Source organism: Pristiophorus japonicus, chromosome 20 (assembly GCF_044704955.1).
Source record: "Pristiophorus japonicus isolate sPriJap1 chromosome 20, sPriJap1.hap1, whole genome shotgun sequence".
Classification (NCBI taxonomy): domain Eukaryota; kingdom Metazoa; phylum Chordata; class Chondrichthyes; family Pristiophoridae; genus Pristiophorus; species Pristiophorus japonicus.
The window spans coordinates 27,541,818-27,562,669 of NC_091996.1; the positions used below are offsets into that span (position 1 = coordinate 27,541,818).

A 20,852-nucleotide genomic window follows, 5' to 3' on the forward strand; every position below is an offset into this window, starting at 1 on the left:
AGTGATATATCATCTGATAATGGATTGAAGAATATGTTTCTCCAATGGTATTTGATTAAATCGGTACATCGATATTTAAGTCTTTGAGGGATACCCTGTACTCTAAGGATTAATAGAGTTTAGAATGTGTAATTCATTCTTACAGTGATAAAAATCCTATTTTAACATTTAAAGCTTATTGATTTTTCTGGAAAATGATTTAAAGAGATAGAAGTCTTAAAAATTACATTTGAACACCACTGGAATTACTCGGCAATGATGTTGTGTTATCAGTGTAGAATATGGCATTAATGGAATAGATCACGTAACTGAATTATTTATGTGGTCCAGATCTTCTCTACACTGGGGTTTTATCTACACAGTGTGGATGAATGCACATTTTTTTGAACCGCAAGCTTACTGTTGTTCCTTTCTTGGTTATATTGCTTGCATAGGATGCTGTATACAAAAACACGGCTATATTTTGCTTCTGATGCACGATGGCAACACCAGATTAATCATTTGTGAACATTATTCATATTTTATATTCCAATTTTTTTTCACAGTCCTTGCGAAAGAGTATATTTGAATCAATCAGTAAAGTATAACATTTGAATAAAAATGTGTTCTATCTTTTAGAAATGTTGATTGGAATTGTATATGGGACAGGACTATGTGTGAATTATAGTCTACAGGGCATTCCCCCAGAATATTCCTTTAACAAAAAAAAGTTCAAATGTATTGAAATTGAAGTGACGTTGGGTGCCATGTGGTGCAGTGGGTCCTTGGTCCTCTGGGACCGAGATCGGAAACCAGCCCAGGCTAATGGAATGACAGCGTCCTCTCTGCTGGCTTAAAGGGTCCAAAGTTGGAGCAGTCTCAATAGACATGATTTTACAACACAACACCTCTTAATAATGTAGCACAGATCAGCACTTAATTAGCAATCTCACTCCGAAAACATCATCAAGGTGATCATTATGGGAAATGGCAAAATTTGATTCTGAGGCTGGTATTATGGCAACTTGATGGGAGTCAGTGGCGAGCTTTACTTTGTATTTGGCTTGTGTGGTAACTGACAGTGAGTGCAGATTGATGACCATGCGATCCATCCATCATGCAAAAAGATCTAATTTTAGTAAATTTACATAGTGGAACGATACAGAAGAATTAAGGTTTCAGAAATAATTGTGATGTAGATTTATTTGCTCTGAGGAATGTATAGATCACTCCAGGGTTAATGTAAAATATTAATAATCTTATGCTGTATAGCCTACTAGGCATCACACCTAATTTAGTAGGCCATCAAGTGGTGTCTGAGGCAATAGCAGCATGTGTCCACCAGCATGTAGATATTATTGTTGAGTACAGACAATCCTTCCATTTAGTATTTCAGACTTTAAAAAAAATAGCTGTAATGTTAGCAATGATAAGCAAATGTGGTTTCTCAATTTTACAAATTCTGCTGAAAAAAAAACAAAGCTCAGAAATGTTTTAAAGCACTTGACTTCAACATTATAGTGTGGCATTTATTTCCTTTTTTTTTTAAACCTGAATTTGTCATTCTGCAGTGGAAGCACCCTGTGGTCCAGTCATATTTCATATGAATAGCTGGGCTAAGTAGTAATATTGCACAGGTTTTCCCTGTGACTCCATATTTGGTGAGCTTTCGGGCTGTATAAGAGGTTCTAACTGGAGCTGCAGTCGTCCTGTAGGAGAAAACATTTGAGAGAAAAAAACAGACTTTCTTTTGTACATCGCAGAATCAGAGCAAGAGAAACCTCGAGGAAAAAGTTCCACGTCTGCCCTCTTTGTTTTCGGAGAATGATGAAAGAACATTTAAAATATTTGCCAATAATTTAGTTTTGAGGTGAACAGTGCACAGTCTGAAATAGCACTGGAAAAGTCAGATGGTTTTCCTTTCCAGTATCTGGTCCTTAAATTGAAAATCATGCCGATATTAAATGTAAATATATTTGATGTGTGCTGAATGTTACTGACATTTTGGAGGTAACCAAAGACGACATGAGGGGACATTTTTTACACAACGAGTTGTTGTGATCTGAAATGCACTGCCTGAAAGGGTGGTGGAAGCAGATTCAACAGTAACATTCAAAAGAGCAGAGGCGTGAGAGTAATTGGATAGCTGTACCAAAGAGCCAGCACAGGCATGATGGGCCGAATGGCTGCCTCCCGTGCTGTATCATTTGATGAGCCTTCAGGACCTTACAAGACTGATATGACGATCATAATTTTTGAGTCCCCCTAACCGCAGCAAAACTTGTGTGTAGTAGTGATCTCTGGGTGGGGGTGGGGTGGGGGGGTGGCGGCAGCAGGGAGAGCTGTTTTATGGACGCAGGAGCACTAAAAATGCAAAATATATTCTGCTCAATTGCAGCTTTATGTACCTTGAGCTTGACCCTTTTAGGCCATAAGGTGCGATTGGTTTGTGTTGTTAAATCAGCTAGAAGCTGATTGTTCACGTGGAGATTCTTATTTCAATTAGAGGTCAGAATGCCCTCTTTCATACTTTTTTTGAAGTGTGACTCCTGAACCCAGATTTTCCGATCGACATTATTTTACTGCTGGCAGTATCCCATTTACATGCTTTGTTGAGCAGAGCATTTATTTTAAATGGGCTCCTGCCAGGATTAAAATAACGCTGATTGGAAAATCTAGGTTCTGAAGTCAATTAAAATGTATTTTCTGTTGGTGGAAAAGGTTCTCTACATTGCCTGTGATTGACTTTCTTTCTCTTTTTATTTATATATTATATTTTACTGCACCACATACCTAGTTAATGACAAAATCAAGTAGATGAGGTGCACTCGATTGTGATCTTGAAGTTGTGCAGTTTGGATGGAAGATGGTTGTTCACATAAATAACATTTGCTGCTTTTTTTTTTTAGTTTTAAGGAGCATGTTAATAATGGCGCTGCTGTCAATGCTCAGTGGACTACTGACGGGCAAATCTGATTTTCCTTGCCATGCAATCTCATATATTTACGCAGATCAAAGCGCTTTTTTTTTGTTCATCTTGATTGCTGTAAACTAGTATTTGACATTTTTATAAAAGAAGTATACTGGTTATGATCAATTTGAAGAAATAGTGTACATCTTTGGTGGAATGCAAAGCAAAGAAATACTGCCATAACAATGGAATTTAGTTGTTTCGTTTATAGCCAATGTACAGTATTGTCACTACTACTTACTGCAAAAGGACCATGAATATGCAAACTGCACTCAAGTAATCGTAAATGAGTTTTTCTGTTTAAGACCACTTAATTTTTTTTTCCCCTACAGGGCCACATAGGTACCACAGCAACCAAAAATATTGATGTCTACCTCCCCATGCAGACAAGCCAAGACAAGATGCAGCCAATGACCGTGATAACAATGGCAAATGCCAGAGTTCAAGATCTGATTGGCTTACTCTGCTGGCAGTACACAAGTGAAGGACGGGAACCCAAGCTGAAGTAATTAAAGTATCTTTACTCCTTTTGTGTGTAATATTGGCCCGAAACTTGCGGTCCTGAAACGGCGAACTGGCAGCATTTGCCGTTGTTTCACCTTTGAAACTGACCGCAACTTCAGGAGTTAGCGCATGCACAGCCCAATACTGAAATCCTGAAATTGCAGTCTGTCATTCACAGCGTCTCCACAGGCTGCACTTGGGACGTTCCCCCCGCCCCGCCCCTCCCCGTTTCCCCGAAAAGCCAGCAATCACTGAGCTGACAATCTCCCCTTTCTGAACAATTATCGCTGTTTAAAAAAAAAACATAAAAAAGTTAGACCCATTCAAATGAGGTGTAACTGGGTTTTTAACAGTGATCTGGGTAATAACTGCTGATGCAACTGTTCTGGTCCTGAGAAACTCATTTTATATTAGTGGAATGTCAAATTTCACCGTTAAAAATTATTAGATTTTAAAATTAGTATCTTTTTTTCCCAAAAGTTTGTTGATATTTCAGCTTCTACGGTAAGCCAATTTGTATGTCCCAACCTTTATTTTGTGCTCAGTAAATTTGTTAAAAAGTGATTGATTATTGATACTTTCCACTTACTGGTTTACTCTCTGAGAATTCTGCATTGTGATTGGCTGCTTATTCAGCTTGTTGGTGACAGCAGCTCGGACTATGGGATTCCCACTATAGAAGTTGATTTCAACTGCATATCGGAAAAGCCCAACTTCTTGCCACGGGGATCGTGAACGCCGCTGACCGCAAATTACGGGCCATTGTGTTTACCATCTTGCTTTGTCTTTCACTTTTTTGCAATATCATGATGCTTTTTAATTACAGACTTGGCCATATTGCAAATTGGATAAAATGAAACAATTTCAGGTTTGTTTTTAAATTTTATTTAGTGTCACAGATATTAGAAGAAAAGGCACCTATCAGTCAATTTATTTTATTTAGAGAGAGTTTCAACTTGGGATCTGCAGTGGAGTCCGAATAATGGGCCCAAGTTTCCACAGGATAAAAAACTGGCGCCCCTCCGAGCTGGGCGCCCGTTTTTCGCGCCTAAAACGGCGCCAGAAAAAAACGCGCTATTCTCGAGCGCTTTGCAGCTCCTTGTCTGTTTGGCACGGTGCCCAGGGGGGCGGAGCCTACACTCGCGCCGATTTTGTAAGTGGGAGGGGGCGGGTACTATTTAAATTAGTTTTTTTCCTGCCGGCAACGCTGCGTGTGCGCGTTGGAGCGTTCGCGCATGCTCAGTGTGAAGGAAAGATTGGCACTCGGCCATTTTTGTAGTTCTTTGTAGCTGTTTAATTTTTGAACATTTTTTAATAAAAGCACATTGCCATCAGCACTGAGACTACCCATCTCACTGTCTCCTTCCCCTCCCCACCCTCCATGGCAACAAACGCCAGTTTCCTTCCCCTCCCTCCCCTCCACGGCAACAAACAGCGGTTTCCTCTCCCTCCCTCCCCTCCACGGCAACAAACGGCGGTTTCCTCCCCCTCCCTCCCCTCCACGGCAACAAACGGCGGTTTCCTCCCCCTCCCTCCCCTCCACGGCGGCAACAAACCGTTGTCTCCTTCCTCTCCCTTCCCTCCGCGGCGACAACAAACCGCTGTCTCCTTCCCCTCCCCTCCCTCCCCTCCACAGCAACAAACCGCTGTCTCCTTCCCCTCCACGGCAACAAACCGCTGTCTCCTTCCCCTCCCTCCCCTCCACGGCAACAAACGGCAGTTTCCTCCCCCTCCCTCCCCTCCACGGCGGCAACAAACCGCTGTCTCCTTCCCCTCCCTCCCCTCCGCGGCAACAAACGGCGGTTTCCTTCCCCACCCCCCACGGGAACGAACGATGGCTGAAGCACTTTCACACAGGTAGGAAGATGGTTTATTTAATCTTTTCTTTGCTTATAAATGTTTATTCAGGTTGGATTTATTTGTATAATATTTGTATAATTATAAATAAGGATTTATTGTAGAATTTAATGACTTCCCTTCCCCCCCCCACCTCGTTCTGAACGCCTAATTTGTAACCTGCGCCTGATTTTTTAATATGTAGAACAGGTTTTTTCAGTTCTACAAAAATCTTCACTTGCTCCATTCTACTTTAGTTTGGAGTACGTTTTCACTGTGGAAACTTTCAAATCAGGCGTCAGTGGCCGGACACGCCCCCTTTTGAAGAAAAAATTCTGTTCCAAAGTAGAACTGTTCTACCTGACTAGAACTGCAGAAAAAAAAATGTGGAGAATTGCGATTTCTAAGATAGTCCATTCTCCACCAGTTGCTCCTAAAAAATCAGGCGCAAATCATGTGGAAACTTGGGCTCATAGTGTTTGGCTTGGCAAATACTGCAAATGAATGCTATATCTGAGCACTGCAGCACAAGACTGTTTTAGTTTGCTTACTGACGACTTCCTCCGAGCACAGTGTTGAAGACTGCAGTTGATCGAGGGAATCATCCTAAATGGGCTGCTTCCCCCTCTCGAGAAATAATGGTGTGAGGCATTGTTTGTTGGAAAGCTGGATTCATTGTGGCTCTTGGGTTCAAAATTCTCCCTTTTACAGCTGGCTTTAAGTAACTTACGGCATTTGGATCAGAGATTTCACAATCGGGTTTGGAAGGCCCTAATTAATGCAAGCATGTCAATTTCTTGCTGTGTCAGTCCTGGTGGTGGAGAGGCGTTTTCTTCCTTGTCATCACCTTCAGGATCATTCTGTAGCGAGAAGTTCCACTTGTGAAAGAAGTTTATAATACAAGCCTCCAAATCTGCTCCCCAACCTGTCTCAATTAATTGGATACAATCCAGCTGGTTTTAAAAAACTTTGTTACAGTATCAATTACATCTCCTGCTCCAGATGGGAATTGGTGTGGTCTGAATATGTGGCTATCATCTATCCCAACACACAATTAGCTAACCGGATTCTGAATTTTAGTGTGGTGCTAATCATGCTTAATTTTGGGTTCCAGGCAGTAATTTGCTGATTATACTATTGGGTGTTACTGAGGGAATCTAAAATGTGGCAGTTTTCGATTGTTTATTAATTATGTAATGTTAAATTTTGAATGTGGAATCTTAATTTTTCAGTAAAATATTATAGTATTTCTATATCCACTTAATAAAATTGCTGATGTGGAATAAAAAACATCTTTCAAGTGCTGCATAATTATAAGAAACTTTAGTTCTAAATAGGCATAGAATAGAATTTTATATATTCAGGTAATAGGACCGTTGCTAAACTTCTAACCTCAGTTGCAGACTTGAGGGCAGTTCTGTACCAGAGAGTGAGGGAAAATCGGAGGTGAAGTTGTAATTGTGTCACTGTTACACAATGCTTAACGGTTTTGGTGGAGAAATAGGAGCAGATTGTCTGCTTTCTTGGCTACACGTGAGCTTCTTGAATAACAACAATAGCTACTTTTGTTAAACAGCATGTTTAATGTAAAAAAAACAAAAGCATCAAGGAGCTATATAGCAGATGGAGAAAGGGAAAGAACACTTTAGTCATGGAGAGCGGCATGAGAATTATAAAAGTTCTAAAGTACAGAAGGTGATTCATCCCATTTGTATCTTTGTCGGCTTCGTGCCAGAGCAATCCAAGACTAATCCCACTGGCCTGTGATTTACATAGCCTGGATCTTTCTGCGCATCAAATGGTTAGGAGGGTAACCAAAAGTTTGATTGAAAAGAGGGGTTTTGAACAGATTTTTTAAGTGGAGAGGCAGAAAGGTTTAGAGGAAAAGTTCCAGAGAATAACATTGGCGAGCCAATGATGGGACACAGGTGGGGAGAGGAGGAGGGTGTGAAGACGCACAAAAGGCCATCATTAGAGGATAAAAAGGTTTGGGATTGGAGACTAAGCTGCAGGACACGTTTGAGATGGGGTGGAGTGAGGTCATGGAGGGATTAGCATTTTAAATTTAATGTATGGAGGAACAGGGAAGCCATGTAGGGCAATGAGGATGATGGTCAAGCAGATATAGGCAGGTGACTTTTGGGCATGCTGGAGTTTCTTGGGAAATAGATTTTGTGGAAGGTGGACAGTAGCAAGGAGGGAATTTGAAAAGTCTAGAGATGATAAAGCATGGGTAAGGGTTTTGACGGCCAGAGTTGAGATTGGGCTGGAGACGGAAAGTGAAGAAGGAAATAAGTGGTTTGATGTTTGATGGGTTGTGGTTTAAAACTCAGTTGTGGGTTGAACTAGGAATTTCGCATAGCCTGCTTCAGTCCCAGTCTGTGGCCAGAGCGAAGATAGAGTCAGTTACAAGGTAGCAGAGTTTATGGTTCGGGGTCAAAACTAATGGTTTCAGTTGTACCAATATTAAGTTCAAGTAATTTGTGATTTTGACGATCAAAATCAGTCTAGCAACATGGAGTTGGTCATGGGGTCAAGAGAGGTGATGGATGGGTAGAGCTGGGTGTCAACAGCATCTGCATGGAAAATGACCTGCAGGTGATGTCGCCAAGAGGCAGCACGTAGATCAAGATAACGGGGCTAGAGATAGATCTTTATGGAACTCTGGAGTCAGTGGTACAGGGGTGGGGAGAGAAGCTATTGCTGGAGAAGCGGCCGCTATGGCCGGATAGTTAGGAGTGGAACCACACTGTGGAGTGGATAAATGTGAGGTTATCCACTTTGGGGGCAAAAACATGAAGGCAGAATATTATCTGAATGGTGGCAGATTAGGAAACGGGGAGGTGCAACAAGACCTGGGTGTCATGATTCATGAGTCATTGAAGGTTGGCATGCAGGTACAGCAGGCGGTGAAGAAGGCAAATGGTATGTTGGCCTTCATAGCAAGGGGATTTAAGTATAGGAGCAGGGAAGTCTTACTGCAGTTGTACAGGGCCTTGGTGAGGCCCCACCTGGAATATTGTGTTCAGTTTTGGTCTCCTAATCTGAGGAAAGACGTTCTTGCTATTGAGGGAGTGCAGCGGAGGTTCACCAGACTGATTCCCCGGATGGCAGGACTGTCATATGAGGAGAGACTGGATCGACTGGGCCTGTATTCACTGGAGTTTAGAAGGATAAGAGGGGATCTCATAGAAACACAAAATTCTGACGGGACTGGACAGGTTAGATGCAGGAAGAATGTTCCCGATGTTGGGGAAGTCCAGAACCAGGGGACACAGTCTAAGAATAAGGGGTAAGCCATTTAGGAATGAGATGAGGAGAAACTTCTTCACTCAGAGTTGTTAACCTGTGGAATTCTCTACTGCAGAGAATTGTTAATGCGAGTTCATTGGATATATTCAAGAGGGAGTTAGAAATGGCCCTTACGGCTAAAGGGGTCAAGGGGTTTGGAGAGAAAGCAGGAAAGGGGTACTGAGGTGAATGATCAGCCATGATCTTATTGAATGGTGTTACAGGCTCGAAGGGCCGAATGGCCTCCTACTGCACCTATTTTCAATGGGGTCAAGTTTCGGCCTGAGCTGCTCCTATTTTTTTGGAGCAACTAGTTTAGAATGGAGTATCTTAGAAATTGCAATTCTCGGCCTTTAGTTTGCTCCAGTTCTAGTGAGTCTGGGATCGGCGAGAGGCCTACAAAAGGCCGCGAGAGGTGTCGGGAGGTGCGTGGAGAGGCGTGAGTCCGGGGTCGGCGAGAGGCCTAGAAGAGGTGTCGGGAGGTGCGTGGAGAGGCGTGAGTCCGGGGTCGGCGAGAGGCGCAAGAGGCGTCGGGAGGTGTGTGGAGAGGCGTGAGTCCGGGGTCAGCGAGAGGTGCGTGGAGAGGCATGCTTGTGCAGCTACAGGAGAGGGCAAAAATTACGAAGAAATAGAAAGGTGATGTCACAGCCAAGGGGGTAAGTGATTGGCTGGTGATTGGTGAGTAGCTTTTCTTTTTTCTTTATCAGCAAGTAACTTTTAGCACCGTTGCCAATTTGTTAATCTAAGGGTTAAGTCATGGCAGGAGAGCTCGGACATGTGTTATGCTCCTCCTGTACTATGTGGGAAATCAGGGACGCCTCAGGTGTCCCTGACGACTAAATGTGCGGTAAGTGTATCCACCTCCAGCTCCTGACGGACCGTGTTGCGGAATTGGAGCTGAAAGTGGATTCACTCTGGAGCTTCCACGATGCTGAGAATAGCACGCTTAGTGAGTTGGTCTTACTGCAGGTAAAGGGTCCACAGCCAGATAGGGAATGGAAGACCAACAGGAAGAGCAGTGCAGGAAGTGTATCCACCTCCAGCTCCTGACCCCTGCGGTCATCCCCCTGCAAAACAGATACACCGCTTTGAGTACTGTTGAGGGGGATGACTCATCAGGGGGGAGCAGCAGCAGCCAAGTTCATGGCACCGTGGCTGGCTGTGCTGCACAGGAGGGCAGGAAAAAGAGTGGAAGAGCGATAGTGATAGGGGATTCAATTGTAAGGGGAATAGATAGGTGTTTCTGCGGCCGCAACCGAGACTCCAGGATGGTATGTTGCCTCCCTGATGTGCAAGGGTCAAGGATGTCTCGGAGCGGGTGCAGGACATTCTGAAAAGGGTGGATGAACAGCCAGTTGTCATGGTGCACATTGGTACCAACGATATAGGTAAAAAATGGGATGAGGTCCTACGAGAAAAATTTAAGGAGCTAGGAGCTAAATTTAAAAAGTAGGACCTCAAAAGTAGTAATCTCGGGATTGCTACCAGTGCCGCCTGCTAGTCAGAGTAGGAATCGCAGGATAGCTTGGATGAATACGTGGCTTGAGCAGTGGTGCAGCAGGGAGGGATTCAAATTCCTGGGGCATTGGAACCGGTTCTGGGGGAGGGTGGGACCAGTACAAACTGGACGGTCTGCACCGAGGCAGGACTGGAACCAGTATCCTAGGAGGAGTGTTTGCTAGTGTTGGGGAGGAGTTAAACTAATATGGCAGGGGGATGGGAACTAATGCAGGGAGACAGAGGGAAACAAAATGGAGCCAGAAGCAAAAGACAGAAAGGAGATGAGTAAAAATGGAGGGCAGAGAAACCCAAGGCAAAAAACAAAAAGGGCCTCTTTGCAGCAAAATTCTAAAGGGGCAAAGTGTGTTTAAAAAGGCAAGCCTGAAGGCTCTGTGCCTCAATGCGAGGAGTATTCGGAATAAGGTGGATGAATTAACTGAGCAGATAGCAGTTAACGGATACGATGTGGTTGGCATCAGGGTGACCAAGGCTGGGAACTCAACATCCAAGGGTATTCAACATTTAGGAAGGATAGACAGAAAGGAAAAGGAGGCAGGATGGCGTTGCTGGTTAAAGAGGAAATTAATGCAATTGTAAGGAAAGACATTAGCTTGGATGATGTGGAATCGGTATGGGTGGAGCTACGGAATACCAAAGGGCAGAAAACGCTATTAAGAGTTGTGTACAGACCTCCAAACAGTAGTAATGTTGGGGAGGGCATCAAACAGGAAATTAGGGGTGCAGGCAATAAAGGTGCAACAGTTATCATGGGTGACTTTAATATGCATATAGATTGGGCTAACCAAACTGGAAACAATACAGTGGAGGAGGATTTCCTGGAGTGCATAAGGGATGGTTTTCTTGACCAATATGTCGAGGAACCAACTAGCGGGGAGGCCATCTTAGACTGGGTGTTGTGTAATGAGAGAGGATTAATTAGCAATCTCGTTGTGCGAGGCCCCTTGGGGAAGAGTGACCATAATATGGTGGAATTCTACATTAGGATGGAGAATGAAACAGTTAATTCAGAGACCATGGTCCAGAACTTAAAGAAGGGTAACTTTGAAGGTATGAGGCGTGAATTGGCTAGGATAGATTTGCGATTGATACTTAAGGGGTTGACAGTGGATGGGCAATGGCAGACATTTAGAGACCGCATGGATGAACTACAACAATTGTACATCCCTGTCTGGCGTAAAAATAAAAAAGGGAAGCTGGCTCAATCGTGGCTATTAAGGGAAATCAGGGATAGTGTTAAAGCCAAGGAAGTGGCATATAAATTGACCAGAAATAACAGCGAACCCGGGGACTGGGAGAAATTTAGAACTCAGCAGAGGAGGACAAAGGGTTTGATTAGGGCAGGGAAAATAGAGTACAAGAGGAAGCTTGCAGGGAACATTAAAATGGACTGCAAAAGCTTTTATAGGGATGTAAAGAGAAAAAGGTTAGTAAAGACAAACGTAGGTCCCCTGCAGTCAGAATCAGGGAAGTCATAACTGGGAACAAAGAAATGGCAGACCAATTGAACAAGTACTTTGGTTCGGTATTCACTAAGGATGACACAAACAACCTTCCGGATATAAAAGGAGTCAGAGGGTCTAGTAAGAAGGAGGAACTGAGGGAAATCTTTATTAGTCGGGAAATTGTGTTGGGGAAATTGATGGGACTGAAGTCCGATAAATCCCCAGGGCCTGATGGACTGCATCCCAGAGTACTTAAGGAGGTGGCTTTGGAAATAGCGGATGCATTGACAGTCATTTTCCAACATTCCATTGACTCTGGATCAGTTCCTATGGAGTGGAGGGCAGCCAATGTAAACCCACTTTTTAAAAAAAGGAGGGAGAGAGAAAACAGGGAATTATAGACCGGTCAGCCTGACATCGGTAGTGGGTAAAATGATGGAATCAATTATTAAGGATGTCATAAAGGCGCATTTGGAAAGAGGTGACATGATGGGTCCAAGTCAGCATGGATTTGTGAAAGGGAAATCATGCTTGACAAATCTTCTGGAATTTTTTGAGGATGTTTCCAGTAGAGTGGACAAGTGAGAACCAGTTGATGTGGTGTATTTGGACTTTCAGAAGTCTTTCGACAAGGTCCCACACAAGAGATTAATGTGCAAAGTTAAAGCACATGGGATTGGGGGTAGTGTGCTGACGTGGATTGAGAACTGGTTGGCAGACAGGAAGCAAAAAGTAAGAGTAAATGGGTACTTTTCAGAATGGCAGGCAGTGACTAGTGGGGTACCGCAAGGTTCTGTGCTGGGGCCCCAGCTGTTTACATTGTACATTAATTATTTAGATGAGGGGATTAAATGTAATATCTCCAAATTTGCGGATGACACTAAGTTGGGTGGCAGTGTGAGCTGCGAGGAGGATGTTATGAGGCTGCAGAGTGATTTGGATAGGTTAGGAGAGTGGGCAAATGCATGGCAGATGAAGTACAATGTGAATAAATGTGAGGTTATCCACTTTGGTGGTAAAAACAGAGAAACAGACTATTATCTGAATGGTGACAGATTAGGAAAAGGGGAGGTGCAACGAGACCGTGTCATGGTTCATCAGTCATTGAAGGTTGGCATGCAGGTACAGCAGGCGGTTAAGAAAGCAAATAGCATGGAGTACAGGGGCAGGAAGGTGTTACGACAGTTGTACGGGGCCTTGGTGAGGCCTCACCTGGAATATTGTGTACAGTTTTGGTCTCCTAACTTGAGGAAGGACATTCTTGCCATTGAGGGAGTGCAGCGAAGGTTCACCGGACTGATTCCCGGGATGGCGGGACTGACATATCAAGAAAGACTGGATCAACTGGGCTTGTATTCACTGGAATTCAGAAGAATGAGGGGATCTCATAGAAACGTTTTAAATTCTGACGGGTTTAGACAGGTTGGATGCAAGAAGAATGTTCCCAATGTTGGGGAAGTCCAGAACCAAGGGTCACAGTCTAAGGATAAGGGGTAAGCCATTTCGGACTGAGATGAGGAGAAACTTCTTCACCCAGAGAGTGGTGAACCTGTGGAATTCTCTACCACAGAAAGTTGTTGAGGCCAATTCACTGAATATATTCAAAAAGGGGTTAGATGTAGTCCTTGCTACTAAAGGGATCAAGGGGTATGGCGAGAAAGCAGGAATGGGGTACTGTAGTTGCATGTTCAGCCATGAACTCATTGAATGGTGGTGCAGGCTCGCAGGGCCGAATGGCCTACTCCTGCACCTATTTTCTATGTTTCTATGTTTCATTTTAGAACAGATTTTTTTCAAAAGTGGGCGTGTCCGTCCTCTTACACCTGTTTTGCAAGTTTAGGCAGCAAAAACTTACTCCAGAGTAAGTGTAGATTTTTGTACGCTCAGAAAAACCTTGCCTACACTTGGAAATCAGGTGTAGGGAACGAGAGATGGGGGGGGAGGGGTGTTTACAAACATTAAACACTTCACTTTTACAAATAAGGAGCCATCATCAATAAAAATGATATATAAATCAATAGATAAACCAATAAATCAATCCAAATTAAAAAATAAAAAAAATTTAAAATCACTCAATAAATAAAATATTTCTACTCACCTACTGCAGCACCAGGGAGAAGAGAGGGGGGTGGCGGGAGAGATGATGATGCGGTGGGGTGGGGGCGGGGGAGAAGATGATGATGGAGAGGAGGAGGGAGGGGAGAAGATGGGGGTGCAAGAAGAGAAGATGATGGGGGAGGGAGGGGGAGAGAGATGGGTGGGGGGGGGGAAGAAGATGATCGGGGTGGGGGGGGGAAGATGACGATCGGGGTGGGGGGGAGCAGATGATCGGGGGGGAGAGAAGTTAAGGAGAGGGGGAGAGAAAATGATCGATGGGGGGAGAGGAGAGAAGAAGATGGGGGGGGAAGAGAAGAGAGGAAGATGGGGGGTGGGAGAGAAGAGAGGAAGATGGGGGGTGGGAGAGAAGAGAGGAAGATGGGGGATGGGGGAAAAGAAGAGAAGAGAGGAAGATGGGGAGGAGGAGGGAGAAGAAGCTGGGCCCCGTCGAGGACGATGGACGGCGGGCCCCGCTGACTAGGAAGCTGGGCCCCGCCGACGACTTCGGGCGGGGCCTGCATGCAGCCGATGCTGGGCTGCCGACGTCTCTTCGTGCGGGGCCCTCCCCCAGCGAGATGCGGGCAGATGGGTCCCGCCACCGCCGAGGTAAGATGCGCCGGCCACTCGGCCGGGGATAGGGGCGACGTCCCTTCGGTGTGGGATAGGGTTGTCGCCCCGGCGACAGGACGCCGGCAGCTACTGCGCACGCGCACAGCTGCCGGCACTGTTTTCGGCGCAGGGCCGTAGCTCCGCCCCCAGCAGCTCCTGTTGCACAGCGCCGAGGTGGAATTGGGCCTACAGCTATCTGAGAATCGTGAGGTAAGTATTCGGCACAATTTTTGTTCTATAAATTAGGCGGGCCTCTCCGATGTGCGTCGTTCTAGCGGGCGGCCGAAACTTGACCCCTATGTTTCAATGTTTCAGTTACAAACTGAGCATACAAACTCTACTTGGGCAGACAAAGAAGAAGCTGACTGAAAATTCTGATAGAAAAGTGTGAACCCCCAAGAATTTTGCCCAGACTAGCTGTCACCATTGGTAGTTAATTGGTTAATGGTGAGAGCAGTCTGGCTATCGTTAAAATAGGTGCATCTCTGCTACAAATTCTGTCTCTTTTCTTTGGATAGTAAACACCACAACAGTTGACTTCTTGGTCAGAAGATGTGGCCACGATGTTGCTACCTCTTGTGTTGTGAACAGAAAAAAAAAGTTGTAATTCATTTAATAGCCTTCCATCATGTCACATTACATTTCCAAATTGAACAATTCATTTTAAATTCTCGTATAATTCTAGTTTTGTGGCTACTGATAGTTGAAGTGTACCCTAGTATTGATTATAGTCTACAGTGACTTGATTAATTGTTTTTTTCCATGCACTTCAATGGAACTTCCATCTTAGGTTGTCAGTAATAGCATTTGAAAAGCATCCTGATTAACTTTTGCAATGTATAGAACAATATTTTTCATGTATTGGTATATCCTCTGATTAGATTGCATCTGTTTTGCCAATAATTGACTGTACTCACATTAAAGTAAAACAAGAGTAATATGATTGATGGCTAATTTCCTTGCTGGCCCTCATCACATTCTGCTATACTAGTAACCATTGCACCCAGACAATATATGGGTGATTATTCCTCCTTTGAAATAGGGATGCTGGCCGGGAAGAGACTGGCCGTTGTCACGCAAGATTTTCCACTGTGATTTTCCTTAAATACAATCCTTGTTCATGCCTGTGATTGTCATAAAATTTTCTCTGGCAGTCAGCCCCCATTTTGTTGTTCCTCATTTTGTTGGGTGCTTCAAAAAATGTCTCCCTTTTCAAGTGCTGGGATTGCAGTGAATTTGCCTGGTAGAATTGTGGAGACCTCAATAGGCACCGGAAAAAAACCCCACAAAACAAAAATAAAAAGCCTATAGTTTAATGATGTCCCACAGTTTGTCTTGTCATGGCAGTTAGTTTGTAGGAAGATGATTCTCTGCTGAATTTGTAAATAGACTAAATAAACTGGATTTCATAACTTATGACTGCCATAAATTGCAGAAGATTATTAAAATATTATGTTATAAAGAGATTGCCATCAAACCACTTCCTTGGTCGGGAGTTCAATACAAGGCAGGTTCCTGGTAGTGCTTTAACTTGACTGACATGTTAGCTGATACTGTTAAATGTTTTCATCTCAGATAATGTGTCTTCCCTTTCATATCTGCTGTCATCAACCCTCCTCAAATGACCCACTCTTGACGCCTCTGTCCTTGCAAACTACTGCCACATTTCCAACCTCCATTTCCTCTCCAAAGTCATTAAATGTGTTTTGGCCTCCCAAATCCATGCCCATCTTTCCCACAAATCCATGTTTGAATCCCTCCAATTGGGTTTCCGGCCCTTAACAAAGTCACAAATGACATCCTGTGTGACTATGATCATGGTAAACTATTCCTCCCCATCCTTCTCGAGCTCTCTGTAGCCATTGACACTGTTGACCACACCATCCTCCTTCAATGCCTCTCCTCCGTCGTCCTGCTGGGTGGGACTGCCCTTGCCTGGTTCCATTCTTAGCTAACCAGTCGTAGCCAAAGAATCATCTGCAGTGGTTCTCTTCCCGCTCCTGCACCGTTGCCTTTGGAGTCCCCCAAGGATCTACTCTTGGCCCCCTCCTATTTCTCATCTACATGCTTCCCCTCGGCGACATAATTGAAAACACAACGCCAGATTCCACATGTACCCAGATGACACCAGCTCTACCTCACCACCACCTCTTGACCTATCCACTGCCTATGATTTGTGACACTGCTTGTCCAACATTCACTACTGGATGAGCTGAAATTTCCTCCAAACTAAATATTGGGAAGACCAAAGCCATTTGCTGCTGAAATCCTCATCCATGTCTTTGTTACCTCTTGACTTGCCTATTCCAATACTCTCCTGGCAGGCCTCCCATCTGCCATTCTCTGCAAACTTGAATTCATCTAAAGCTCTGCTGCACATATCTTAACTCACACCAAGTCCTGTTCACTCATCATCCATGTGCTTGCTGGTTCGGCAGCATCTCGATTTTAACAATCCCATCCTTATTTTCAAATCGCCCCTCTCTATCTCTGTAACCTCCTCCAGCCCTCCAATCCTCCAAGATCACCGCTCCTCCAATTCTGGCCTCATGCGCATCCCGACTTTAACCGCTCCTTGGCAGCCATGTTTTCAGCTGCCAGGGTCCTAAGCTCTGGAATTCCTACGCTGCCTCTCTACCCCTTTCTTTGCCCTTTTAAATCCTCCTACTTTGCCAAGCTTTTGGTCATCTGTCCTCATAACTCCTTATGTGGCTCGGTGTCAAAATTTGTTTGATAACACTCCTGTGAGGCACTTTGGGACACTTTACTACATTGAAGGCGTTGTGTAAATGCACGTTGCTTTTGTTGACCTTGTGTTGAAAAATTCCATCGCTTTTCGAAGTGGTGTACTTTCTCTGCCCTAGTCTTTTGAAGTTAATCTTTTATGTCAAGAATGATCAGTATCTTGGTGATCTTTACAGAACACCTGACACCCTCCCTATCTCAAGCACCTCCCATGTGATTTTGAAAACCTTTGCAAGAAATATTTTTTGAATAAGTTTCTGTATCTTTAATTGATCTAGTCTACAGCTCTCTTTGCTAACCACCACCCCACCCCCGCCCCCCAGCCCCATTTTGAAACGTGTTGCTTTTACTGGTCTGATTGGGTGTTAATTGTACAAGGCATTGCTGTGGACTAAAATGTTCTCATTATATGACCCCGAAGTGGTGGTACCTATTATTATAAGTGATTTATTTATTTGTCCAATCACGTAATTTATTATATTATTAACTAATAATTTGCCCAATGATTCATCAGGGCTCCATTAGAATTTGGGTGAGTGGGAGCAGTTTGGGAGGGTTGTAGAATGGGTGAGCTCAGAAACTGTCAATAATTATATTGCAATGGACAAACTATTATTTGTAACCATTGTGAAGTGGATTCTGAGAGTATGTTGCACAGTTGAAATAGCAAATTTAAGGGGAGAGCAGCCATAAGTCAAATTTGAACATGTGTGCTGAATTGTGAAACTGAGAATTGCGTGGATGATTGAAAGATGAGACAGACCTTTACTGAGTCTCTCAATCCTCCAACCTATGCCTGATTCGGTGAGTCTATGCTCAGTCAATTACAACCATTAAATCATAAAGATTTGTTTGTTATTCATAAAACCTATACACACAGCATTTTTTTTCCCCTATTGCCTGTGAATCCAGTGTCATCATAACATCACAATACCATTAGGGTGTCTTCAATTTAACACCATTCATTTGAATATTGCAGATATGCTTAAACCAATCGTATTCGATGTTTAAATGCAATGTGATTGAATAATCAATCATTCTCACGGTTCCTCCAGCCTACCTTGAAACTGATATGGTTTAAATCAATCTGCGGTCATCAGGGGTCAGTTTCGAGGTCAAACATGTTAATGGTCCTCTCCGACAAGAACTGCCTGTTATCAGGGGAATAAGTTGTGCTTTGGAGGGGCAAAAGAAATAGTGCTGGTCTTATCTGCGGGCGGATTATCTTCTGACCTGGGAAAGGAATGTAACGTTTTTTAATTTTGTCTTTCTTAACCCCTTCTGTGTCACTACTTTATGTTTTGTCGCCTCCGCATTGTTCTCGTCCTTTCTGGAGGACAACTTGTCTCAGCTGATGCACTTGTTTTATGGGGAAAGATGATCCAGCTCAATTCTTTTTAAACTTCTCTAGAACAAGGAACTCTGCTGCCATGTGATGCTCCCTCCAGGTGCACAGCCAACAACCAGTGAATATCACAAAGGAATATCCCTGTTTGTAGATCAGCCAAGGTTGATGTTTGAATCTGTTACACCCTCAGCATTTGGGAGTCTTTGTGTATTGTTGGATCTACTAGCTTACCTTTTTCGGCAGCTTTTGAAGGATAACAGCAGAAAAGTCGCTTTGCATCTACTTGACCAGACATACAAAATGCTTATCGACTCAATGTTGTAAAGTGTTGATTACTTGTATTTTAGTTGACCTTGTCATCACTTTTGCCTTTCATTCACAGTCCAGTGACGTGAAACCTCGCAATGTTCTTAGCCCTTTAGTTGTGAACCTCTAAGTCATAACCCAGTGTGCTGTCTCATTACTGAGTGCTGATAGATATGCTCTGGTGCTTTCACTTGTCATAGTTCAAAGAAGCCTGATATGTAAACACAGAAATCCATTTTATTTTGAAGAACATTTTTACATTTCTTTATGCATAAATAATATTGTGTCTGGGATGTTTTACTCTTGCTTTTTGTACAAACTTAACTATTTCTGCAAGCAATCACTGAAGTAGGAATTGATTTCTCACCCACTGAAGATGTTTTGTCGCCATTAAAGAGAAGTTGTCCCATCTTTTTCTTTTCTTGAAATGACATTTTAAAATGAATACAAAATGTAAGTAGGAAGGATATAAATTGAGATTTCAAGTATATAACAAAATTGAAAGGATGTGTATACTAAAATGTTTGTATCTTTTGAAAGACATATTGTGCCAAGGGAGAATATTTGGGCTGGAAAATCTCCTGGCATCTCCTTCTGCTCTCCTGGCATTTCTTCGCCGGAATTGCGTCAGAAACCCCGGTGACTACACTTCCGGCAAAGTAATGCTGGCAAAACAGGAGCAGTTCCAAAAAATGTCCTGCTATTCTCGAGTTGAGTGACAAAGATTCATCATCATAGGCAGTCCCTCGAAGCGAGGATGACTTGCTTTCACGCCAAAAAGGGATGAGTTCACAGGTGTCTCAATGAAGGACCTAATATTCCAGATCCCGAACTACATCTTGGAGGGTGGAAGATGCCTGTGCGTGGATTTTTTTAACTTGTGGTGGCCATTGCACACCAGCCACCACACGGGCTTGATAGAGCGAGGTCTTGGTCCAATGGCAAAGATTACCCAAGATTAACTGGAGATCAGCTCTGGTGCACAGACCGGAAGCGCACACATATCGCAGTGTGGGCTGGGCCGTGCTGTCCCTGGGCCCTCGCCTCTTCTGGGCCCCAGATTCACGCCTTTCCTGGGCCCCGGTTTACTCCACTTAACACACACCAAGGAAGGTGCATTGCTTCCTCGATCACGGTGTACTTATTATTTTTTTGTTCCAATATTGCCATTTACTTACAATCTTGTTAGTCATTCTCTTAGAAAAATTGCAGTTTACATTATTAATACAATGTCATTACCTGTTTTATTTAATACAGAACTGAGTCATGACAACTGGTGTTAAATCAGTTTATATTCTGTATTTAAAATGCCATATTTGAACAGTTTTATGTGGAAATTTGTGAATTAATTGGTGAAATTGCAAATCAGTTAGTCAGTCCAATAATTCATTGTCAAATCAAATCAATAAACTTTGTAAATCAACTCAATTTATTCATAAATGATCTATAGATCAAATGACCAATTAAACAATTAGCATGCACTTTGTAATTAATTAATTGAGGAATCAATCATTTAATTAAAATTCCAAATTTAAACCACACATTTTAGAGGCATACTGACACATGAATAATTAAGTAATATTTTACACCTTAGTAGCTTTTTTGCTGGCAGTTTCAAACTAGTCATGCCACTGCTTTTTAGGAAGGAGTGGATGCATTCACCAGAGTAAGTGTTTAATAAAAACCTAATTATATTAACCCTTTTGTGTATCTGCAGACCTCTTGACCACTTGTTTAAAAAATTTATTTTACTAAATGTTGGCGCTCATCCAGCATCAAGTATGCCAGTTCTGGAGAATGAAATGTTTCTCTGTTTGTGGTCGGTTGCAACACAGGGCAGTTGCAGAGTAAAGACCCTCTACATTACGTCATAACCTCACTCTCCAGAGCATCGGCAACTGCAGTAATGTGACATTTCTTGCATCGGCCAACTTCATGGCCTCTGAATGAGATTGTCCAGTTCACGTCAATTTGATGTACAAGTTCATTTTTGGTTCATCTTGGAGTAGGGAAACTAACCTATTTGTTCCGTCTTTCTGGGCAGCAATGGGGCACTTCGGGCTCAATTTTCCCCAAGCCCGTTTTCTGGCGTATTACCAGAGTTACGCTGGGTTTTCTAGGCCAGAAATGCGCCATAAATATTTTTCCAAAGTTTCCCCGATCTATAAATTGAATTTGGAGTCGTGCAGCATGTCCAGTTGTC

General features: G+C 43.3%; 1 protein-coding gene across 5 annotated transcripts in view; it reads left to right on the forward strand.

Moving 5' to 3' along the window:
• mapkap1 (MAPK associated protein 1) overlaps positions 1 to 20,852 on the forward strand; it is a 253,838-nt gene that overhangs the window by 97,483 nt on the left and 135,503 nt on the right. For all 5 annotated transcript variants that reach the window (XM_070862645.1, XM_070862643.1, XM_070862641.1 and 2 more), the window contains one exon: positions 3,283 to 3,455. In XM_070862645.1, the coding sequence (XP_070718746.1) occupies positions 3,283 to 3,455 (173 nt within the window). The remainder of the gene's footprint in view (positions 1 to 3,282; positions 3,456 to 20,852) is intronic.